The sequence below is a fragment of the Eriocheir sinensis genome, chromosome 13 (assembly GCF_024679095.1).
Source record: "Eriocheir sinensis breed Jianghai 21 chromosome 13, ASM2467909v1, whole genome shotgun sequence".
NCBI classification, from domain to species: Eukaryota; Metazoa; Arthropoda; class Malacostraca; order Decapoda; family Varunidae; genus Eriocheir; species Eriocheir sinensis.
The window spans coordinates 1,060,623-1,081,620 of NC_066521.1; the positions used below are offsets into that span (position 1 = coordinate 1,060,623).

Below are 20,998 nucleotides of genomic sequence, written 5' to 3' on the forward strand. Positions count from 1 at the left end.
TTATATTGAGGGTTTATATACACCACACAGGTGACACGTATACCGAACTAACATTGGCTCAGTGAGGAAGGTGACCTGCTCACTTTGGAGATTTGTTTACAACTGGCAAGTCCATCTTGATTAGTGGCACAGAGCCGGTGACCAAGACCAAGACTTGGTAGGGAAGTGTACGTGTGGTTAAGCCTCACACCACCGTTGGAATACACTGTGTGGGTTACTGATTTTACTACAATTGTTTTTATTATTATTATCACATGAACTGACAAAGAAGACCATCCACAAACTGAGACCAAGACCAACACCAAAACAATACCGGTGGCTGCCGCAAGTGTCTCCTCATCACCACAGGGCACTGCCAGGGGCAGTCTGCTAGACCATCACAGACCTTCCACAATGACAACAGCAATATCTTATCTGACCTGTACACTTCCTGTGCGCCTTGGTTACGGCTACAGGTAATGCAACATACGGTGCGTCCTCAACAGCAGCAAATGTGGTACTTAAATCCCCCCTGATAGTCCCCACCAGCGTCATCCCACAGGTGTGCAGCAGATCCACTGTGAGGGACTACCGTCGTGGATGAGGACGTGGCCCAGCTTCAGAAACTGGCTCTCGACTGTGATTCCATGTTTTTCAAATGTTTTCAGTCACTGCACTTACTGAACATGTACAGCAAATTTCCACACGTGCCAGACTGGCCCAAAAACTTCTTGAAGCAGAAATTTGTCTTTCTATAAAAGCAGGGGGTTACTGTCGAGGGTTTGAGAGCAGTCGACTTGCAGGAGAGTCGCTAAAGAATTTAAAGCTACAAGTGTCAGATACCTCCTACTGCTGGGTGGTGCCCGGGGGTCGTGATGAGTACCATTTCTCATACTGGAACAGTAGTAGCTGGCCCCCCATGCTGATCTCATGCCAGGTTTTCTTGTCTGAGAGTCACAGTGTGTCCGCTTTTATCCCACTGAGCTCATTCACTAGACAAGGCAGTTGGTGATCCTCCAACAGGCTCTGAAATGCTCCAGCAGCCCACAAGCAGAGCCTCTGAAGGTTGATCCCAGGCCTGGTTCTGCAGGCTGGCACTGCGTCTCCACCACCCCGGCAGCCCCACAACAAAATGAGGGGCGGAGGGGCACCCCCCTTTGAGATGCAGGGGTCCTGTATGCTTTGCCTTGCTCCTGTCATGGGCGGCAGTATTGCGCGAGGTGGATGCATCGAGGAAGCCTTCCCATGGTAAGGTCCCCCAGCAGAGTTGGATCTGCGTCAAGGCTCATGCCATGACCTTGACCTTAGGTTTCTACATCAGTTGTCCCACTTCTCTCTCGCTCTTTTTTCTTTTTTTTTTTCCCCTCAAATCGTGTATTCTGAATCACTTGCGGGATACAAGTACTAATGTTTTGTATTTGTCTTTACAGCTGCAGCGTTGTCACTGAAGTCTTTCCATGCCCGACCTTTTCAAGATGAACTCAACGCCTTCCTCTCCAAGGTCTCGTGGGCATATGGCTCCTTCTCCGATTGCCTGGCAGCCCTCAACACATATGATGTAAGAGCAGCATTTAACGTCTGGCTTGTTGTTTGTAAAGTTCCTGGATTGGGGAGTGTTGAAGAAGACTGCAATCGTTGTTTTCTAACCTTAATGGACTAAGTGACAGCTCTTGTTACTCAGGAATGAGGCATCGGGATTAATCTATTTAAGATTATTTTGTTTGCACTGAACCCTGAATTTAGAAGTCAGGCGATTCAACTTTATTTTCTTTTATGAAATAATTAACTTTGCTGTATGATAAAGAGCATCTCATTGAGGCTGTGTAAAAAAATAAAAAGAAAAAAAGAAAGGCATTAAAAGTAAAATAAACAAGATGACACGAGGACTGGCAGGAGCAAGGGTGCCTCAGTCCCGCCCGGCCCCGGCTGGCTGGGAGGGAGAGAGTCTGGCCACCCGCTGGTCTTGGAGTCCGGTGGACGCCTCAAAATTTCTTTTCGCTGTAGCTGGCAGGTGAACTTGCACATGAATTCAACGAATATAAGTAAGAAAATCTGCAACTTTCATCCATTTTGACTTAATTGTCACTGCGGAAAAATTCATTTGAAAAGAAAATCATTTGACCTGAATGTTTAGAGAAAATATTGAAATTTCTTTTTGCACTGTGGCATTGTATCTGTGGCCCTTTGCTTATATTAACCCTCTAGTGCACCGTAAGTTTCCAGTAAGTTTCTGTTCCACTCATCATACATTTCTCAGGCCCGACCGGCCTATCTTTGCCGCTGCGATACTCTGCATTCCTGGACGTATTTTACCCTCACAGATATATCTTACCCCAATAAATTTGGTATCAATGGCTTCATAAAGACTCGTACTAGAACATGCGCAAATAAAAATAGAGGAAAATATATATATATATATATATATATATATATATATATATATATATATATATATATATATATATATATATATATATAAACAATACAAACTTGTTTCAAGTCTCCGTATAGAGTATTGTAGACAATAAATCCTAAGTACCAACTCTTCCCCACTCGCTAGCTTGAAATTTTGTGGGCCAACTTTTTTAGCCGAATATATGTTTCGAAGCGGAATTTAGGGAGGATTCTTATGGTATCTTCAAAATCCTCATATGCCTAATAGTTCCTGAGTTACAGCAAGAAAACTTTTTTTCCTCTCCTGTCAGAGTAGGCTAAAGACCTAAAATCACTCAAAGCTCCTCATCTACGCTTCTTAGAAAGGTTGCCATATGTTACCATTAAGAAACTTATCCCAACAAATGACGCTCCTAAATTTGACGCACTTTCACCGAAAACTTAATTTTAATCAATTTATGACGCATTTCACGCATCGTGCGCCAGGACCTTTTACCCCTTGATGATGCGAAACGCGTCATGGTGCGCGAGAGGGTTAAATGCTAAAGTTCCAATGTTTCATTTTTTGACTAGCTTTTTGCATCGTCTAGAAAAAAATTGCATTTTTTTTTTTCACCAATGTTATACTAAAAAAAAATCCATATGAAAAAAATGAAAACATTTTCCCATATGTTGCACATTGGAAAATTTTCCTACCATTCTTCCATCCTGAGATATCTTCTAAATTTTGATTGCTTGAACAGTAATGTCAAAATTACCGCCCAAGGTGCTCAAGCGTTTTGGGCTCACGCTGGAAACATGAAAAAAAATACCCCAGTGTACCCGAGTTCTTTAGATGTTTTTTTCTCAGTGTCATTGCCATACGGCCATTATAAATGCTTAAAAAATCATATACAGTGGAGCCTCAGTTTTCGTGATTAATTCGTTCAAAAAAGTTTGACGAAAACCGAATTTTCAAAAACTGAAGCAAAATTTCCCATAAGAAATCCATTCCAGAGGCCCAAAAATATTGAGAAAAAATACATTTTATTGAGAATAACTAGTTTTACATATAGGAAATAATGAGAAATTAATATAAATAACTAATGAAATGGATAAATGAACATTTAACATCACTTACCGTTACTGAAGACTCTTGTTGGCTTACGGAAGATGGCAAGGAGGGGAAAGGGAGGAGGAGAGGTTCAGCTGACAATAGTTTTGGAACACTGTGTTGCCGTTTCCTCTATGTCAAAAGTGTAGAGCTTGAGCAATGGAATATTTCGCGGTTCCACTTCCACTTACAGATAAACAAAATGTACTTATTTTGATAACAATTCTCGCTCATATGTTTCACTTTATAGAACATATTTTATGCTGTCAGTTAACGTGACACCTTGCAGAATAACATCACAACGTTAATTCGCTTGAACACCAAAGTCTTATAAACATGTTTGTATCTGTAATTTTTTCCTTGTATTTGGGTCAAGGTGGACTGAAACTCACATACACTCAACCCTCGATTTGCCGGACTAAAAGGGGGGAAGGCTTGTCCGGGAATGGCAAATGTCCGGCAATGGAAAATGTCCGGGGGTCTACCCCCTTGCCGGACTTTACCCTATATATGTCCGGGAAACACAACCCACCCCCGGACTACACCTCGCATAGCTGTCCTATACTGTCCTGTAATATAATATATTACCTTCTACAACATGCACATATACAACATACATATACTTTCTTTGGTGGGTTTTTGGGCGGCATCGTTGTGAAGAAGAGGTGTATCCACGACAAGCACGTAAGCACAACACTCGTGTGACGCGGCAGACTTGTGTACAGTCCAGTACTAGACGTGTATGTCCGCCCGCGCTGCCATCTAGTGCCTGATTTGCGAACTTTGTCTGGCGCGGTAGTTTGAAATCGACTTGTCCCGGACTTTTTTTTTTTTTTACCCCACGGACTCTTGTCCGGCAAATCCGAAATCCGGCAAATGGAGGTCCGGCAAATCGAGGGTTGAGTGTATTTTATGTCAATGAGAATATACGAGCACTTCATTGTGCATAAACGACGATATAATTCCTAAACTTCAAGGGAGGTCTTGAGGTACCTTGAAATGCTAAGTTTTCCTTTGAGGATGGTGTTGGGAGACGAGCATACGGCTGTGAGTCATGAACACATGGGATGCTTAGTGAGGGCGCTCGATTCTGGGAAATGATTGGCCGAGCCACGTGGGCAGGCGGATGAGTTTGGTAGGGACCATTTTCAACTGTACAAAAACCGAGCGGAAAACTGGGACAATTTCGACAAAAAAAGCCGTTGTAAACCGAATCGTACGAAAACCAAAGTTTGACTGTATGGTTAAACCTCGGTTTACGAGTGCCTAATTTTACAAGTGTTTTGATTTACGAGCAAAACAATCCCCCCAAAATGCCTTGGTTTACGAGCGGTTACTTGTGTACGAGCATCCTTTTTATTTATTTATTTATTTATTTATTTATTTATTTATTTATTTTTTATTTATTTATTTATTTATTTTTTTTGTCGCCAACCCCAGGTGGGGATCTGTGCTACATGGAGGCCGTTAGGGTCAAGAGTATTAGGACACCTCTCCTCCTGAAATTGACCTCTTTCGGCCACTCCTCTGTACTCTTTAGGAGCAGTAAGTAGCAGGCTTTATTTTCATTATTGTTTTCTTTTTTTCTATGCCCTTGAGCTGTCTCCTTTGCTGAAAAAAAAAGTTGGAAGCTCTTCTGCCGTGGCCATCCCCTGGTGGGAGCTCCTAGGAGCAGGCATCAATGAAATGATGATGATGAGATTTGCCGAACAATGCCACAGGACAAAGAAACAAAGGAGAATGTCAGCGGTGAAGACTATAAGTCAGGGGGATTTTAGTGCAAAAACTTGGCAACAAAGAGGGAGGTGGCGCCTCCACCTGTGTGTCACAGTATCCTGCGAGTCCCCAATATATTTTAGTATTAGGGACTTGCAGAAGGGGACCAGATGCCATTCCAGTCAAGCACAATGATATCAAATACTGATAGCTAATAACACACTAGGGCACCTGTATTACATGCCACAGTATGCACCAGAAAACACTCCTCGACATGAAGTAACGTTTGTCTCAAAACACAAATTATTGCACTTTGGGCGATAACATTGACTTGACTGTTTAAGCAAACAAAATTTGGAAGCTTTGTCAGGATGGAGGAATGGCAGGAAAACTTTCCACTATGCAACGTATGGGAGGAAGTCTTGCATTTTTTATATAGAATTTTTTGTAAAAAAATTGGTGAAATTAAAAAAAAAATAACTTGGCAATTTTTTTCCAGACAATGAAATAAGATTAACGAAAAGTCAAACATTGGAACTTGACCCGGTAGCAGCGACGGGCCAAATTTGTGGCTTTACCGTGTAGCAGTGATGGGCCAAATTTGTGGCTTTACCGTGTAGCAGCGATGGGCCAAATTTGTGGCTTTACCGTGTAGCAGTGACGGGCCAAATTTGTGGCTTTACCGTGTAGCAGCGACGGGCCAAATTTGTGGCTTTACCGTGTAGCAGCGACGTGCCAAATTTGTGGCTTTACCGTGTAGCAGCGACGGCCCAAATTTGTGGCTTTACCGTAGCGACGGGCCAAATTTGTGGCTTTACCGTGGAGCAGCGATGGGCCAAATTTGTGGCTTTACCGTGTAGCAGCGACGGGCCAAATTTGTGGCTTTATCGTGTAGCAGTGATGGACCAAATTTGTGGCTTTACCGTGTAGCAGCGATGGGCCAAATTTGTGGCTTTACGATGTAGCAGCGACGGGCCAAATTTGTGGCTTTAGGCCAAATTTGTGGCTTTACCGTGTAGCAGCGATGGGCCAAATTTGTGGCTTTACCGTGTAGCAGCGACGGGCCAAATTTGTGGCTTTACCGTGTAGCAGCGACGGGCCAAATTTGTGCCATGATTTAAACCCCCCAAAATAGATGATACATAATCTGATCACAAATGCTTTGATATATATTATGAAATGGTTTGTGTGGGTGATAATTTTTTCTCATTTTTCTCGCTTAGAGGGACCATTAAGAAACATGATCCCCACTGCTACCGGGTTAACCATTCACAATAACAAGAAGAAGCTGCCGTTACAAAGCCACGCGGCCAAAAGTAATTTCAGTATTGTTTGCTAAACATTCAGTTCAAGAGATTATTTTTGTGGCAAACGAGTTTTTGTGCAAAAAACAGTTGTCAAAATGGATAAAACTTGCAGGTGTTCTTACTTCAGTGGATTGATTCATTTGTTTATTCACCAGCCAGCTTAGGTGAATTTTTTTTGGTGTCCACTGGCCATCTGGCAAAACCCGACGCTGGCCTGTCACCGAACTTTCTTGAGTGACTGTACCTGTTTTGCTAACTAGGGGCTCTGTTGTAAATTTAAGTTTTGAATATTAAGAAAGTCATAAATTTGTTAATATAATATTGGTTTCTCTTTCCTGCAGCTTTGGCAGAGCATGCAAAGCAGGGGAGAATTTCTCATGCCTGGCGGCAAGACTGAAGAAGAGTGGGCCAAGCACAGCTACGTGCAGCTGAACACACTGCAGGAAGTGCACAAGCTGGTGGAGGAACTCATGGAGCGACTGAAGAGGGTGAAAATTACTGTTCTGAATCATCAGAGCACATCGAGAAAGGAACAGACCCTGATCCTCAAGGTTTGTATATTCTTGTGTGCGTTTACTATCGTTTGTCACGCCAGTGAATTACTCCGCCCTGAATCCCATCATTCATGAGAGAGAGAACTTTACCAGCAGTGCTCCATCCCATTTTATTGTATATTAGAATTAATTTTCAGGGTCTGGGTTGGCAACAATTGTTTATCCTTGACACGAGTATTCCTATACTCCCTCAAGACTTAACCCCTAAAGGACCAGGGGTGGCTGTATTTTCGGTACCGCTGGGACCGGCCTTCCCACGCTAAACCCTGAAAATTGCCTGTATTCACACACTCTATGCTTAACCTACATTGCACGAGTGAATAAGAAAAATTTTGTACTAACCATCAAGTCTTCCTCTTTCTAATGACGCCATCGAGAAGTCTGTACGTGCCGTGGTTACGGAGAAACAGTGAGTTGAATAGGAGGGACTTTTGGGGTGAGCGCGCCATGTGTCCGATTTGCCTCACTGGCTATGTCTAGGGAGTAAAGAAAATGGGTGCCCCGTGCTCTCTTTACGCAAGATATACTATAATATACGCTCCTTCCACGCTATACAGCCCCTCTTGTGTGTGGCTAGCAGACCTTTCCATCTTGTTTATGCCCTACAGTGAAGTGTGAGAGCCATTATAGCCTAGTTTGTGTAGTAGATATTGTAAAAATAATAATCACGCTTATTACAATCTAATATTTTATTTTATTTTTCTCTATTTATAATCAAGAACAAGACCAAAGATAAGACAAATAATAAGAACTAGAACAAAAACGTGTCGTCTAGTGCGGACTGGTAATACTCGCGGCGTTGAGGTGACCGGGCGGTGGGGAGTGGCCAAGGAATCAGACACGTCCAAATCACTGTCAGTGCTTCCTTCCATGATGAGAGCGTGGGAGGGGCTCGCGGGCATTGTTGCCATCGAGTGCACCACGAAAAAAGGCATAAAGTAACTAAATTTAGCGTTAAAATAGGAAATTGGTTATAACCGCCTCCAGCCCTTCCCCGGTAAAGCAGCTATAGCCGCCTCCGGTCCTTAAGGGGTTAATGTTAATAGCTTGTTTGTGATTGGTATTTGTTATCTGCTGACTGAGTATGAGATGAGTATAAACGTGAAATAGCAGAGGCCTAAAGTGAAAAATGGGAAAGTGTAAAAGATAGTACAGATATTAAAAAAGTTTTTGGAACATTTAAAGAAATAATGTTAACTACAACCAAAAAAGTGTTAGGGATGAAAGTGGTGAGAGATGGAAAAAGAAAAGGAAATTCATGGTGGACAGAAGAGATAAGGAGGATAGTAAAAGAGAAAAGGGAACTTTTTAAGAAAACTCAAGAAAGAAATGTGGCTGAACAAGTTTAAAGGGAAAGGAAAAAGAAATGTAGAGAATGCAAAATGAAATTGAAACAAGCAATAAAAGAAAGTAAGAAGAGAGTTCATGAAGACTTTGGAAAAAGACTAAGTGAAAAATATAAAGGGAACAGGAAATCATATTGGAAAGAAGTAAAAAACAAAAGAAATGCAGAAAATATCTCCCCAAGTAAAATAAATGAAGTTATGGATGAGAATGGAAAGATGCTGAAAGACGGGGAAGCTGTGAAGGAGAGATGGAGAGAATATTTCAAAAACTTAATGAATCTTGAGGATGGACGTCCAGCAGCTGTAACAGCAGCAGTTTTGAGTGGAGGTAGAGGAGGAGTATATAAAGAAGGAAGTATAACATGAAGAAGTAAATCAGGCAATAAAAAGATTAAAAAATGGAGAGGCAGCAGGAATTGATGGAATCACAGCAGAAATGTTGAAGTGTGGAGGAGATGTAGTTGTTAAATGGATGGTCAAGATATGTGAAGTAGCATGGGAGGAGCAGACTGGACAAAAGCCATCATTGTCCCAGTTTACAAGGGGAAGGGCAGGAGAGGGGAGTGTGGGAGCTACAGAGGTATAAGTCTCCTGAGTATACCCGGAAAGGTATATGGAAAAGTCATAATAGAGAGGGTGCAAAGACTTACAGAAGAGAAAATCAGTGAAGAGCAAGGAGGCTTCAGGAAGGGAAGGGGATGTGTGGATCAGATATTTTCCTTCAGGATGGTAGTAGAAAAAATAATAGCAAAAGGAAAGAAACTATACGCTGCCTTCATGGATTTGGAAAAAGCTTATGACAGAGTTGATTGGATTGCATTGTGGGACGTTTTAAAGATTTATGGTGTGGGAGGAAAACTGCTTAGTGCAATAAAGTCTTTCTATGAGGATGCATCTGCATGTGTCAAAATTACCGGAGAAACAAGTGAACATTTTGAGATAAAAGTGGGCTTAAGGCAGGGGTGTGTCATGTCACCATGGTTGTTCAATATTTATATGGATGGTGTTATTAGAGAAATTAAGGGCAAAGTTGGGGAAGTTGGAGTAAAAATGTTTGATGAGGCAAGGAAGTGGGTACTGAATTCAGTCTTATTCGCTAATGACATAGAAAATGAAAGTGACCTACAAAATTTGGTCAGTGTTTTTGATAGTGTCTGTAACAGGAGAAAGCTGAAAGTAAATGTCAATAAAAGTAAAGTGATGGTTTGTGAGCAAAGTAGAAGTGAGGCTGTAGATTTTGTATGCCCATATAGAGTGGGAATTGAATGTGAACAAGAATGCAAAATGATTTTGAATGGTGAAGAAATGGAAGAGGTCAATGAGTTTAAGTACCTTGGATCAGTTATGTTTAAGCATGGTGGTACGGAGGGAGAGATAAGAGAAAGGGCAATGCAAGGTAGAAGGGTGGTAGGGTCTTTGGGACGAATCATGAATGGCAGAAGTGTGAGCATGGAGGTAAAGAGGGATTTGAGAAATACAGTAATAGTACCAACCCTCACATATGAAGTGAAACGTGGGCCTGGAATGAAAGTCAGAGGTCTAGAGTGCAGGCAGTGGAAATGAGTTATTTGAGGAGTGCTTGAGGTGTGAGTAGAATGGATGGAATGAGTAATGAAAGTGTGTACGAACGTTTTGGAATGTGTCACGTGGGTGAAGGGAAGTGTGGAGTGGTGGAAGAAGTGAAGTGACAGACTTTAAAGTGGTTTGGTCACATCTCCGGAGAGAATGGAGGAGAGTAAGATGACCAGGAGGGTGTATGTGAGTGAGATAGAGGGAGGGAATGTTAGAGGACAACCTCCAGTGAAATGGAGGGATTGCAGGAGTATGTCAAGGAGAGAGGTGAAAGATCCTTGAGAAACTTTGAGCAGGCAAGGAGGGAGTGCCTGGATAGAGAGGGGTGGAAACTCTTCTGCCATGGCCATCCCCTGTGTGGGGTTCTTGAAAGGTCTGGACTTCCAAAAATCCCTTAAATTCTCTGCAATAAAAAATATAAAATAAAATAACTGAAAATTGAGTTATCAGACTCACAGCCCCTCTAGTCCTTATTATTATTTAAATATATGACCAATCACATCTCTCATACGGTAAGCAAAAGCCAGATAAACGTGCTCGTGAGTTTATTGAAAACAACAAAGAAACTCGCTGGAAATTAAGAATAATTAATTAACACCAAGCACACAGCAACCTAGTAGCTATGCTAAAACATCCTAGGAAATGGTTACTTAGCTGTAGCTGGAAGAAGGGGAAAGCCACACCCTGATCTTCCTCGTGGTCCGTTAGGCCTGGAGTCCTTTTGTCCTCTTCTTGTTCCTCACTGCAACGCGCCGTGCCCTCCTTCCTCCCACGGGCTTCCCTAGACCTGAGTATACAATCACTCTGGAATTGTGGATACTAGAAGGCAGGAAAACCCCACGATGGAGAACGTGGTGTGGGAGGATGGCGGGAGGTGACGTCCACTCACGTCGAAGTCTGGGCAGGAGATGGGTGGAAGATGGCAGCCATCCTACAATGCTCAGGCCGGGTTCCGCGGTCAAGATGCCAGCTCTCGCCATACGGCATCTTGTTTTCTGTGCAACACTTACGCTAAAAACGCCCTAACGGCTATGGAATTGTTATTTATTAATAACCTAACATATGCAATTGGCCATAGTGGTTCATGCATCCCACACGTAGCTCAGCGTTGGCCGTAATAAGGAAATGATTTGAAAAGCTTCTGTTTCCCGCCTGATCGGTGACTCTTCCCGCTCTCTCAATCAAAATGGCAGGGACTCCTGCAGCCACAGGCCACTCCCTGAATGACGAAATCATGACACCCTGGTGGGAGCTCCTAGGAGCAGGTGTCAAAGATGAATGAAAAAAAAAAGACATTATTTGAAATTACCTATTTTTTCTCTCCGTTGAATACACTGATCATTCTGAATTTCCTCAGATGCATTAAGACTTCCTTATAATCTATGAATCTAAGGTTGTAACCTCTAAAGGACATGGGTGGCAGGCAAAAGTGCTCCTCTCTAGCTGGGCATGTTTTGACATTTACCTGGAAATTGCTCATCTTCCAATATCAGTTTCACAGCTATGCCTGGACCCAGAGCTTTTATATTAATAGCTCAACACATATTGATCCTTCCTCTTCAGTCTGCTTTAACCCGGTAGCAGTGGGGATCATGTTTCTTAATGGTCCCTCTAAGCGAGAAAAATGAGAAAAAAATTATCACCCACACAAACCATTTCATAATATATACCAAAGCATTTGTGATCAGTTTATGTATCATCTATTTTTTGGGGGTTAAATCATGGCACAAATTTGGCCCGTCGCTGCTACACGGTAAAGCCACAAATTTGGCCGTTGCTGCTACCGGGTTAGGCCCAAAGTCTCTCGGCCAAGATGTATTACCGTGATGAAGCAATGAAGTGGAGTAACTTTCTGCGTGTAGTGGGCCTGTGATTGGAGTGGTGCAGGAAGTGACGTGGTGGGCTGGGGCAAGCTGCCGACTGTGCCAGCTCACTCCTTGTTTTCCTTATTCCCTTGCAAAGAATCAGATGCATGAAAAACAAAAAAATCGCTTGCAGCCGTGTCTGTGGTCGAGGGAGGATTGAGGGGATGGCATGTGTTTGCTTGGGACGTACACTGACACACAAAATTCTGTTACAAGTTCAAAATAAACCAGCAAATGGTAGACTGGAAAAATCTGTCCTCTGTGGGTTGAGGTATTTGCCATGTATCGTGATTCCTATGTTATCACACTCTAATTTCATAAACTTCCTTTAAGCAAGCCATGAACAATTTTGGAGTTTTTTGTTGCTTTGCCAATACTTTCCTCAATTGGAATTTTCTTCCTTGTTGTGGAGTTTAGTTTTCTTGCTGTCTTTGTATATAGCAACCCCTGCTATGCAATGGGCAGCATTCCAGTGAAATAATTCAGATTGTGAAATGTCCAATGACTAACCCATTTTCCAGAGGGAATGCTCATAACTCTTACATTCTGCTGAACGTCGCCTCTTTCTTTCTTTTATTGATCATTTCATGCTGACCGTTCTTCTGAACTTGCTAACTCCTACTCCTGCTCACCCCTATGCCATCCAAATCCCAGACATGAGTTCACCAACATTTTTGTTCTTTAATCCGTACCGCTGATAAACTTTGGCAAAGCTTTCCTCTCTATGTATTTCCTCCTGCCTACCACTTCAACTTTTTCAAGATGGGACAGTACACCTCTCCATCCAAAGGTGACCTCTCCTCTGGCCACTCCTGTTTACTGATGCAGCAGCAGCACTGACTGTGCTTTTTTGTTTGCTTGTTTTTTGTTTCCGGCTTCTGCCCCTCAGCTGCTTCCTTCACTGTGAAAAACAGTTATATTTTCTTTCATTTTCAGATGTGCATGGCAGCTGCCTTCTTCCCACACTACTACAGAAGAGTTGTGCCCGAAGATTACCAGCAGGAAATGTGTAGAGAACTCAGTGGACACGACCCTTTCCGAACAGTGATAGTTAGCGGGATCCCTGCGGCAACAAACATCATTTATGACTCCCAGATAAGGAGTCTGTTCAAGGAATGCTCCCAGAACCTTGTCATCAGCTATGAGGGATCAAAGTAAGGAGTTCTTATGTTTTGTTGACATCTACAGCTATGACCCACCCCATGTCATTCATTAACCTGCCCCATGTCATCCATTAACCCACCCCATGTCATTCATTAACCTGCCCCATGTCATTCATTAACCCACCCCATGTCATTCATTAACCTGCCCCATGTCATTCATTAACCCACCCCATGTCATTCATTAACCCACCCCATGTCATTCATTAACCCACCCCATGTCATTCATTAACCTGCCCCATGTCATTCATTAACCCACCCCATGTCATTCATTAACCTGCCCCATGTCATTCATTAACCCACCCCATGTCATTCATTAACCCACCCCATGTCATTCATTAACCCACCCCATGTCATTCATTAACCCACCCCATGTCATTCATTAACCCACCCCATGTCATTCATTGGCTCCAAAAGCTGCCATGTAACCCGTTTCTTACGTGAACTGAACATAGTGCCTCAAGTGAGTGAAAGCACAGTAAAACAGCCGTGAAACACCGTAACACTAACATATCTCCGTGGATGTACCATGCACTGCACACGTGTGCCTTACTGCAGCAACACAAGGTAGAAGGGGACTTAACCCCTTCACTCCGGCGATGCCGACGTCAGCGTCCGACAGCGTCACCGTATGGAAAGGGTTAGTCCTCTTCTAAACCTCTTAATCCTCTTTCATTTCCTCTTAATCCTCTTCTAAACCTCTTTAAGAGGAAATGGAAGAGGATTAAGAGGAATTTAGAGGAGGATTGAGAGGTTTAGAAAAGGATTAATCCTCTTCCATTTCCTCTTGACCCTTTCCATACTGTGACGCCGACGTCTGTGTCACGGACGGAAAAGGTTAAGGTGCTCTGATTTTTTTTTTTTTTTTTTTTTTACGTTGATTGCCTATTGCGCTGGTAGGCATCTTCCCGGTGGGGCCTGATGGTCGGCCCAAGGCTTCTTTCAGGTGGGGCCTGATGGTCGGCCCAGCCCGTTCTGGCGCAGGCGAGTGTTTATAGTGGCGCCATCTTGCATTGGCTCATGCTGCCCCCCGGAACTCGTTCTTGATTCGCTTGGACGGCTTCCTCTAGAGTCCGGGTTGATGGGTGGTCTTCAGGACAGCATGTGGGTAGTTTTAAGCCACTCGGCGGTGACTGAAAAATCCGAGTGGTAGCGTGAGGATTCGAACCCGCGTCGTCCATCACGCGGTGAATATGAGCCCAGTACGCTACCACCTACGCCACCGCCTACCCTACCCTTGATTGCTTTAAAGGTTTGTTTACTGCTGATGACTCCTGCTTTGACTAACAGTAGGGTGATGTGGGGGAATACCGTACAAGGGGTGGACCGTATAACTGCTGTTAAAAAGAGAGAACTTATAGCAGCGCAGTATTAGCAACACTGTGAGTGGACATGATGACAATGAACAAGATGGCTGCTTTTGTTTACTGTGGCACGCCGCTTGTGAATAGGAGGGAAGATTTTAGTTTTATGTGACACTCGATGTAACTTTAGGCATTCATATCATAGTGTTCTGTCATGTTGAATGGGGTGTGATCCTGTTGGTAAGGCATTGAATATGAATATTAGGCATATTTACGTGATATTTGACGATATACTTAACTTTTATCCAACGTGGTTGCTGTGATATACTGGTTGGAGGGCAACACGTGTACGAGGGGCCTCACCGTACAATGTAGTGATCAGGGGGTTTAGCGTACGCACATTTCTTACATATTGTGTTTTTACGTACAAGCAAGATGAAACCCAAGCTACAGAATAGTTCAGTTGTACTTAATAGGAAGAAAGATAAGTATATCAGGTGTGTAATAGTTGGCAAAAGTCACAGTTGCATGGTTGAAATGGTTATAGGAGAAAACAAATATTTTATGAATGCAATTGAACTAAATATTTAGTGAGTATTTGTAGTATTGTACGTGTGCTGTGAAGCTTATAAACTTTGCAGCATAGTTGAGCTAAGTCATCCCTGTCCTCATTTAACATGAAATGAGGCAGTGTTAGAAAATAGTTAGAACTTGGTATATTTTTGCACTGTTTGGATAATAGAACAATATAAGATGCATGTTTGCTTTACTCCACACGGCAAAACCTCACGTATAGTACGTTTGATTGGTATTGCAGGGGTGAAGAAGACATGCTATAACGGTGGCCAGGATAAGGCAGTCATGCCTCAAAACATTATTTTACTGTTGTTTTTTCATTAATAGAACATTTCATATAATGTGTTCATTTAATTTATGACATTAATATCTCATTTATTATAATTTGAAATGAATTATGGGGGGTGAAAATAGCATGAATGAATCACCCCTATAGCATGTATGAATCATCTCCGCCATGGGGGGATTTGTACAAAATGAAAGTTTTCGTTGAAAGGCCCAAAAAAAGTAATTTGTTGTCTCGTGCAAATTGAGCTGTGTGTCGAAGATAGCCTGAGGGATGTTTCTGGCCCACAGTCTTACCTTCAAGATTGAAACTGGATTTTTCAATAATATTTTTCCACTAATAGTACGGTATACCCCTACATCACCCTACACAACCAGTGACCAAGACCAAGACTTGGTCTGATCCAGCACCATTTAGGTGGCGTGCACGTGAGTAAGTGTTCACCATCGCAACAGTGTTATGATTTGGAGGTCCAGCAAAACAACACGTGTCGGCGGCGCGGAGGCGAAGGTGGAGATGGCTTCTTCTTCTTCTGGAGTGTTTAGAGGTTACTCTACCTTTATTGCCGGCTACTGGAGGATGCAGCCAGGAGGTATGAGGAGAGAAGAAGTGCTGTTTGTTCTGTTGGCTCTCTGGCCCGGGCCTGAGCTTGAACCTGATGAGTTGTGCATGCCACCTATTGCATTATACATACCATATATACCATACATACATACAGGTTATCTTCGAGTTCCAATGTGTGCGACTTACAACCTCTAACACTCATGACCAGACCAATTAGTAATAGAGGTACAATAACACCTCGGTTAACGAGTGCCTTAGTTTACGAGCGTTTTATTTAACGAGCAAAACAAAATCACTAAAAATTCCTTGGTTTACGAGCGGTGACTTGGTGTATGAGCATCCTGTTTTAACAACTCGAAGATGCGAGCACGTGTTCCTTTTGTCGCCGCAAGATGGGGGTGCTCAGAGCAGAAAACAGCGGGGATAAGGATGGGGTCTCAAGCTGGTGCCACACTGGGCCTGTCTCCTCCAAACACGTGGAAGGAGCAACTTTTCTGGGTGTGCGTCACACACCACCAAGGTCAGTTGCTCGTATCCACAACATAAACAAACAGTCGGCCTGTATCCACATGGCACTGTTTGCCAAAGCAAGGGCTGTTGTGGCTTGTGCTGCTGTTACTCAGATTATGGACTTGTTGCCACAGTTAAATGGAAGGAAGAAGCTGTTGTGGGTACGATGAAGGCTTCAGTGACAGGAAGACAGGAGTGTTTTCCCAAACCAAGAACTCACTCCCGATTGGGCGGATGGGCAACCACGGTTGCTCCTTGCTCCAACGGTTGGAGGAAAATGCCCAGCTTGACGCTGCCTTCAGCCCACGTTGTTCACTCACAGGTAACGCTGCGCGCTTGTGTCCGCTTACGTTTGTGCTCTAGTGTTCGACCTCGGATTTTTCAGCACTATATTATTACTATATTATTTATATAGTATAGTAAATTATTTATATTATTTACATTTATATAATTATATTATACTATTTATATTATTTGCCATTGCTAGTTGTTGGTAAAATTACTTTTATTCTGCATAAAACTACATGTAAAATGACTTATGTTAATATGTTTGGGATATGGGATGCATCAGTGGGCTTCACATTAATTAGAATGGGGAAATTTGTTTTGGTTGATAGGTTTTTTGGTGTACGAGCAGAATTCCACAACCAATTAGGCTCGTAAACTGGGGTGTGACTGCAGTCCGCAAGGTACAGCAGGGCTTGGTTCTGAGAGGCAGGCTGTGAGTCAAATTGATCTTAAAGTTGAAATTTACATTGAAAAATAAATAATAATACTATTTTAATGTCCCACCATGGACAGAGCAGCATTCCTACCCTCCTCCCCCATCCCACCTCTGTCCTCATGAGCTTACCCCTCCCCAGCCCTGCCTTCCATTGGCCCCTGAGCCATGCAGTGTTGTGCAGTGTTACACAATGGAGCTACCAAGTTTTGCCAAGATGGCGGCAGTAGCCAGACACCTGCCAGATATTTGCGCAGGTGGTCAGTGTTTGAAAACAAATGACACACTGTAGCTGTATGAGTGGTCAGTGTCACCTCTGATGCATCTTGCCTTCTGTGAATGTTTTGTTCAAGTATAAGTGCTGTTTTCAGTAAACAGTCACTTTAGGGGCTGCTGCAGGAATAATGTGAGTAAGCTATTACTGCGGGACACTGCACTTCAATCACCGCCAGAGCAGGCTGGCCTGCGTCAAGTGAGCCTCAAGCCACGCAGCGTTGTGCATTTACCAGTAGTCCAGTCGTGGGCCTGGACTGCCTGCGTAATGGCAATGGCTACGGAACTCGGCTAACAAGATGTGCCAAGATGGTGCCCCACACTAAGACCAAGACCAGGCTGTGTCAGGCGAATGTAGTCAGCTGGACAGTGTGAGCAAAGGGGCCATCGTGAGTGTGGCCAGTGTCACCTCTGCTGCATCTTGAGCTTTCTACGAATGTTTTCTTCAGCTGTTGTTGCTGTTTCCAGTGGAGGGTTGCCTGTGAGAGCAGCCGAGGAAGTACTGTGAAGGAGCTGCATGTGGGATGCCATCTTTGTTGTACTCAGCTGAACCTCTGTTTTGTTGGACTCGCCAACCCATCTGTAGAAGTTGTGTGGCTTACGAGTTACTGTGTGCAGGTCTGCCCTGCATCCGTTTGCAACAGAGGTGATGCTGCCGCCTTGATCTTGATCTATGTTCTCTACAGGTGTCCCATTGAGTCTTGCATTGGTATTAGCAGATCAACACTCAGACTTCCTTCATGCCAACCTTCATGCTCAGGGGCCTCTTTCTCAATCCATCACATTGCAGAGGCTCTAAAATGACCCCCCTCAGAGCATTAGATGCCAGTAGGTCTCCTCCACCCGTCAAAACACAGGCCCGTGACACACACGAGAAATGTCTGCCATGACCAAAAAGTGTAATTTTTCTGTATCAGTGCGATGATATAGTAAATTCTCAATAGCTGACTCCGCAATATTTGAGGGATGCCTGTATTAAAAATGGAAAGCAAAGTTCTGATTATTAGTTTGCTTCAACAAATTACTAATTAGATTATTTTTCTCAGGGCATTTATCCAGTTCCCGTACCTGGACGGGTCATCTGTGAAAGAGGAGCATTTCCAGAACATTCCCGGGAGCTGTCCCACCACCATGCACCTTGCCCTCAAGATGCGGCAGGTGCCAAGAATCACCCAAAGCCTCTGCTTAGATTTGATAAGGTAAGTGTCATGTATGTACGCACACAGAAGCCAAGCTCTAGTGCTGTGGTCTTCCCTCGGCACATCCTGATTTGAGTATTGACTGATTTGCAAATTCTCCTGTCAGTCAATCACTCAGTGGGAGCGTACGCCGTGGGTGCATTGCCTCCCCCGCTGTATGACACCAGGTCCAGGGTTCCCTCCGGACAAGTTTCCATGCTATTGCTATTTTTACGCAATACACTTTAGGCCGAAATCACACTCACCGACTCACCTTATTATGCTGGGCTGGTCGCCCTGCCAAGTGCCCACTGATGTATCCCCTGCCCTTGGGCCCCAAGATAAGAGGACATAACCAGCGGGTCACTTAGCTTGTTGTTGTGGAGGCTTTCAGAAACAGTTCTCTGAATAAGTCGGCGGGGTGAAGCCGGCCTTTGTAGTAGAATTAGGAGTATAATGTACTTGCCTGCTGCCATGGTAACTTGCAATATACTGGAGTCGACGGCTAATGGCTGACCGGGTGTTTACACCGCGAATGCTCAATGCTGACTGACTCTTGGGCGGCTGGACGCTGACTGCCGTGAAGCGGCCTGGACGTTAAGTCGTCTTTTTTGAATTATTCTAGAACCATCTCTTCGGGAGCATTTGACCCACAATGGCTAATACGACGCTCCGTTTCGCTAATAGATTACCAATACTTCCTAAACAAGCCTTAATTCCTAACAAAGCAAGGCTCCCTTTCCATCCAAAGTACCTCCTGGCAGGATCTTTTGACTTGCTCAAGCCATGAACTCTGTGGGCATTCCCTTGGCCTCTTCCACACAGGATTGTCTTTTCAGAGACAACCCAGTGAGCAGGGTTGGCCTCTGGGTAGCATGCCACGTGCCCATATAGCTGGAGTTAGTGTTGATGGACTGTGCAGGTAATACAGTGCTCGTCATTGAAATTGTCGCTGGGATCTCACCAAGCCGTTGAACATTTAAAATTCACACACTACTTTTGGCAGAGTGTGGGTGCTTTAAATCAAATTATTATGCATCTGGTAACTCTGTCTGTGTGTTTGAAGCGTGCTAAGGCGGGAACACTGACACTTGCCTGTCCATGGCTGTCAAACAGGGGTGTTCAGGTGATGTCTTCTCCTGTCACCTCTAGATTGGCTTGCAATTGCTTGGTTGTTCAGCGGTTTTACTGGACAATAGTTCACTACAAGACCTTGTCAAGTCTTGACATCACAAGCATCACATCTCTCCACAAGGCTGGACACTCTGCACGAGGTTTTTCTTCTTCTTAAGATTTACCCCCATAGTAGGGGGACAGGGCCTTTGGCCAAAAGGCAGCCCTGTAAGGGGGGGCGGGCAATTCAAGTCCCGGCGGGTGTAGGGACGCCTCCGCCGCCGCCACAGCCACGGGTAACAGCCGGCGAGCAGCGACGGAGGCACGGGCTCTCCGGGCAGGCGCCCAGTAGACATCCGTAGCAGTGCACGGGCGAGCAGCCGACCGGTCGACTGCTGCGGGGGGGGCCCAAAGCGAGGATAACCAGGCGGGTCAACCACGCCGCTGCAGAAGGACCCCCAGCTGCTCGCTCGAGGAGTGCTGGCGTTCCACTCGAGGTATCTCACAGCAGACGAGTGTCAGTGTCCGTCAAATCCAAAGCTACGTGAAGCGTATGAAGGAAAATGGCGGCAACAAAGTGCCAGAGAAGGAAAAACACCCGAAAAGACCCGCAAAACATCCTTGCGAACCCCAAGACTGGTACACCGTGTACTTGAAAGTCACCCTCGAGTATCAGTCAGAAAATTAAAGGAAGACAACCCAAGACTGCTGAGTAATGTGTCTGTGAGAACATTATCACGGCGCATCCACGACGACCTCAGCTACCTCAGCTATGCAGCGCGACCCAAGCCTGTGGTGTCTTGCCCAGGAAGGGAGGAGGCTTGTGTTTTGTGACAGACTGAAGAACTGGACCCTCGAGCAGTGGCGTGGTGTGCTGTGGAGTGATGAGGCAAGATTTTCAGTGACAGTTATCAGTCAAGGTCACATGTACCGTCGCCCCGGCAGCGACCCCCGCTACACTGCACCGGCCGTCAGGTTCCCTGATTTGTTGATGGTATGGGGCATGCTTTTCTTTTCAGGGTGTGGGAAGTCTTGTAGTATTACCCAAGAGCATCACAATGAATCAAGGGAACTACCCAGAACTTCTGTGTGACCATCTACTGGGTCTGTTGAGACGTGTCACGCCGCCGCCTTCATGCAGGACGGTGCACCGTGCCGCACGGCTAAATCAGTGAAACAATGGCTCAAGGCCTGCTGTTTGCTGTTCTTTGAAGACTTGCCTGCTAATTCCCCTGTCTTGAACCCCTTCGAGAATTTGTGGGCGATCATGAAAAGGGAGCTGAGGGGCCGTGACTGTTCAACGGTGCCCAAACTCCAAGCTGCGCTGTATCACCTATGGAGAAACTTCACCCCACAGCACCTCATGGCCCTTGCAGACCGCCTTCCTGCATGTTTGGAGGAGTGTAAAGAGTGTAAAGGGAAGCCAACAAAGTACTAGTTGTAAGATAAATAAATTTCCTTGGATGTAGCATCATGTTTTATATTAC

At 44.3% G+C, this 20,998-nt stretch overlaps 1 protein-coding gene across 2 annotated transcripts in view; it reads left to right on the forward strand.

Annotated features, from left to right (window-relative positions):
• Positions 1–20,998, forward strand: part of LOC126997860 (ATP-dependent RNA helicase TDRD9-like) — a 177,709-nt gene that overhangs the window by 74,624 nt on the left and 82,087 nt on the right. For both annotated transcript variants that reach the window (XR_007752418.1, XM_050859075.1), the window contains exons 14-17: positions 1,410–1,537; positions 6,831–7,040; positions 12,763–12,980; positions 18,267–18,419. Coding sequence is in view for 1 of the 2 variants with exons in the window: in XM_050859075.1 (XP_050715032.1) it covers positions 1,410–1,537; positions 6,831–7,040; positions 12,763–12,980; positions 18,267–18,419 (709 nt within the window). In the remaining variant the exon portion in view is untranslated. The remainder of the gene's footprint in view (positions 1–1,409; positions 1,538–6,830; positions 7,041–12,762; positions 12,981–18,266; positions 18,420–20,998) is intronic.